Genomic DNA, 3,427 nt, shown 5'->3' on the forward strand with positions numbered 1-3,427 from the left:
AATTCGCGCATAAAATTGGCAGCCATCTTTGTTAATGGAACTTCGCGGAGCAACGTCCCGATAAGCAGCACTGTTTAAATTCTAAACAGTTGTAACGAGTCATTTTTCGAGTCATTATTCATTAACTACACATTAACATAAGTTTGACGCTCATACGGAGGTTAATAGCAAAAGCGCATATTTCATAAAATTTTCGATCGAACTCCGTTATTCAGTAGTTACAGGCAACCTAACCGTTTTCGAAAATTGCAAATACGGCAAATTGTACTTCACTTACACGTACGGTAGATTCTTTTGTTATTTTTTTATCATAACATGATAAACTATTTAATTCCTTGATAATACAAAGTGTGCGTCGCACACTTGCTATTAATGTCGTAATTAATGTATAGTGCAAAATGCCGCGTGTATTCTAATTGTATATTCTGATTTTACGTGCTTAATTATACTAATATAATTGTATTTTGCAGGTATTGTGTGTGCCAAATAAAAGAAGTAGCAATAGGGAAATAGAAGAAGACTAGAGAAGAAGCATCGGATGATGACGAGACAACTATGAAGTGAGCACATTATTATTTATTTGATATTTATTGTTTGTGGAAAGATATTGCGCTAAATTATTATTGTATAATGCATATAACATTTTATTGTTAGCTTCGAATTTAGGAAATATTTAAAATATTTGAATTTTTAATATTTTAATTTTATTTTAATTTTACTTTTTTTAAAGTATTCCTAGAAATTTAATTGATGGAAATATATATGAAATATTCCAACATATGATTGAATTGTAATGAGAATTAAATTTTTATAAAATTTTATAAAAATTAATATTTAGCAAACTTTCTTTCTCTCTAACACTTTTAGAATGAATCTCACTCTTAAAGATTGAAAATTAAGCTACTCTTTTTCAAAGTTGGCTCTTTAGAGTGAGATTCCACTCAAAAGAATTTAGAGAGTTTGAAAATCATATAATAATATTATATTGCACAAGACTTTAATTTAAGTATATTTGTATTTTACAGACCAACATCTATTACAATTTCGCTGCTTCGCATTATACTGGTTAGTCTTAAATTATTATTTTTTATCTTAATTACAACACCTACCTGTCCAATAGAGCCAATTTTGTTCGAATTTGAGACCGTCATCGCCTTCGAAAACTTTAAAAATCGACACTATGTAGCCGGTGGATGGAATAGGCGGTCTTCCACCAGGTGGTTCGAGTGGCGGTCTCGCAATGGTTGCTACCTCGTTGAACAGATCTAACGTGTGACTGGCAGCGTATCTGAGATCTCGAGGGTCGAACTTGCGTAGAGCCGCGCATTGCACTTCGTTATAAAAATCTATGGGATCCGTGCTCTGCTTGTTTATTAGATAATACGTGATGAACGGGAAATCCGCTGAAACATACGAAAATTTGGCTAAACGATCTTAAAAAATATTTATTGTCGTTAAAAATATTTATTCTCGCTGTCTTTAAATGACAGATAATTTGATTTTACGTACCGTTCTTCTCCATATTCGTAAGTAAAATACTTTGCGAAGCAGAGGGTGCTATCTCAGCGACTAGTTCTGCGGCGGTGTCGCGTTGTAGGACTAACGGACGAGACACTGGAGATTCCATTAGCGGGTCCAGAGGTTCCAGTGGCGTCATGAAATGCGCGAGAACACATTGCTTCGGATCCTCAACTTCGAGAACTGACAGAGGACTTCCCGGTCTCTTCTTATCAGCGACAGGAGCATGCTTTGATAAACGATAAAAAGTAAATAACAAAGAAAATGGAGTAGAATACAGAATTATGCGTAATTTATAATTTATATATATGTACTCTATTAATTTTATTTTATTTTATTTTTGTAATTTGATTTATCGTAATCATTATTCGAAGTGAATTGTAATTATTATTTGAGCAAATAGAAAAGCAAAAATAGTTTTTAGCAGAGATTTTTTATATAAATTTGATCTCTTTTTACAAGTATTAAAATATCACTTTATACTGTTTTATTAAATAATAGCGTTTTTCAGAATCGTGACTTATTGCTTTATTTTAATCTATTATCTCTAGTCTCTTTCTCTAGTAGACACATTTTATCTATTTTTAGATGTTTGTACGAAAGGTCACAGCTCGTAAGAGTCTAAGGCCAATAGCTTAACTATTCTAATTTCAGCAAATGCTATGCTTGCTCAGAATTACACGTTTATTAATTGTACTAAATATTTTTGTAATATTTCGTTATATTATAATATTTTCCAATTGAGCAAGCAGCAATAAATTATATTTTACTATATGTACATCAATTTTAAAATTTAAAAACCTCTTGAGAAAAAGAATAATTGTTTTATTTTTTTATTTATATAAATTGCTCTGCAATTTTTTGTGATATTTAAAATTAATCTATTTTTAATGAAAATATTAAGTAACATTGCTTTACTGTGACATTACTTTACAATGACTTAAAACTCAAATATTACAATATTTCGATATTTTAATTAGCAAATTTTAAAATTTTATAAAATTCTTTTCGCCACGATATGCGAATTAAAATATCGCTTATTTACTACACAGCTACAACAATAAAAATTATTATTTTTTTAGTTGTTTATAGAAAAAGAAGTTTAAAGAAAAAACAAAGAACATATGTTTATTCTTCTACAATTAGTTATTACTAAAATTGCATTTTAAAATTAATATTATAAAATTTAATAATTTAAAACAATTGAAATTCATTTTCTAAGAATTGAATTTCGTTTGTAATAGTGTTGTTATTATAGCAAATAAACGATATATATGTTCATGTCCCCTGGGAATATAAAGTGTGTGTCACGTGCGATTAATGTCGTGATTAACGGAAATGCTGTGCAAAGTGCAGCGTTATCATTGTATTCTAACTTTTTATGTTTACGTGCGTGATTATATGTACAATAATTAGTGTGTTTTGCATGTACAGATATTGTGTATGTCAGAAGAGAGCAAATAACGGGAAAATAAGGGAGGAGGGAGAGATCAAGGAGGAATCAAGCAATGGAGCAACCGTGAGGTAAGCATTATTCATTTGATATATTTATTATTTGGAAAGGAAGAATAATGCTGCGCGTTTATTTTCCACTAATTCTGTAGTACACTAATTTTATAGTAATATTTTCTTCTTAAAAAAACACATATATATTTTTTTATTGACTTACTGGTACACCGGCTGGTAAAAAACGTTCGAGAGAAGCGAGGGGTATAATAAAGCAGTCACGGTCCAAAGTGGCCAAAGAGATTGGTTCGCCTCGTGGCGGGCTGTTTCCAGAAACCACGAGAGGTGTGTAGGTACCGGAAGTACGGTTTCCGCTAAAGGATACCTGTAAAACGATAACACAATTAAAAAAATTATACTAAATATATATATATATATATATATATATATATATATATATATA

At 30.3% G+C, this 3,427-nt stretch overlaps 1 protein-coding gene across 1 annotated transcript in view; it reads right to left on the reverse strand.

Annotated features, from left to right (window-relative positions):
• The window catches only part of LOC105618107, a 14,160-nt gene that overhangs the window by 3,070 nt on the left and 7,663 nt on the right, over positions 1-3,427 (reverse strand). Inside the window, exons 2-4 of the mRNA XM_012199646.1 lie at positions 3,188-3,349; positions 1,510-1,747; positions 1,110-1,403 (exon numbers count right to left, since the gene is read on the reverse strand). Of these exons, the coding sequence (XP_012055036.1) occupies positions 1,110-1,403; positions 1,510-1,747; positions 3,188-3,349 (694 nt within the window). The remainder of the gene's footprint in view (positions 1-1,109; positions 1,404-1,509; positions 1,748-3,187; positions 3,350-3,427) is intronic.

The sequence above is a fragment of the Atta cephalotes genome, assembly GCF_000143395.1.
Source record: "Atta cephalotes unplaced genomic scaffold scaffold00015, whole genome shotgun sequence".
In the NCBI taxonomy this organism is placed as follows: Eukaryota; Metazoa; Arthropoda; class Insecta; order Hymenoptera; family Formicidae; genus Atta; species Atta cephalotes.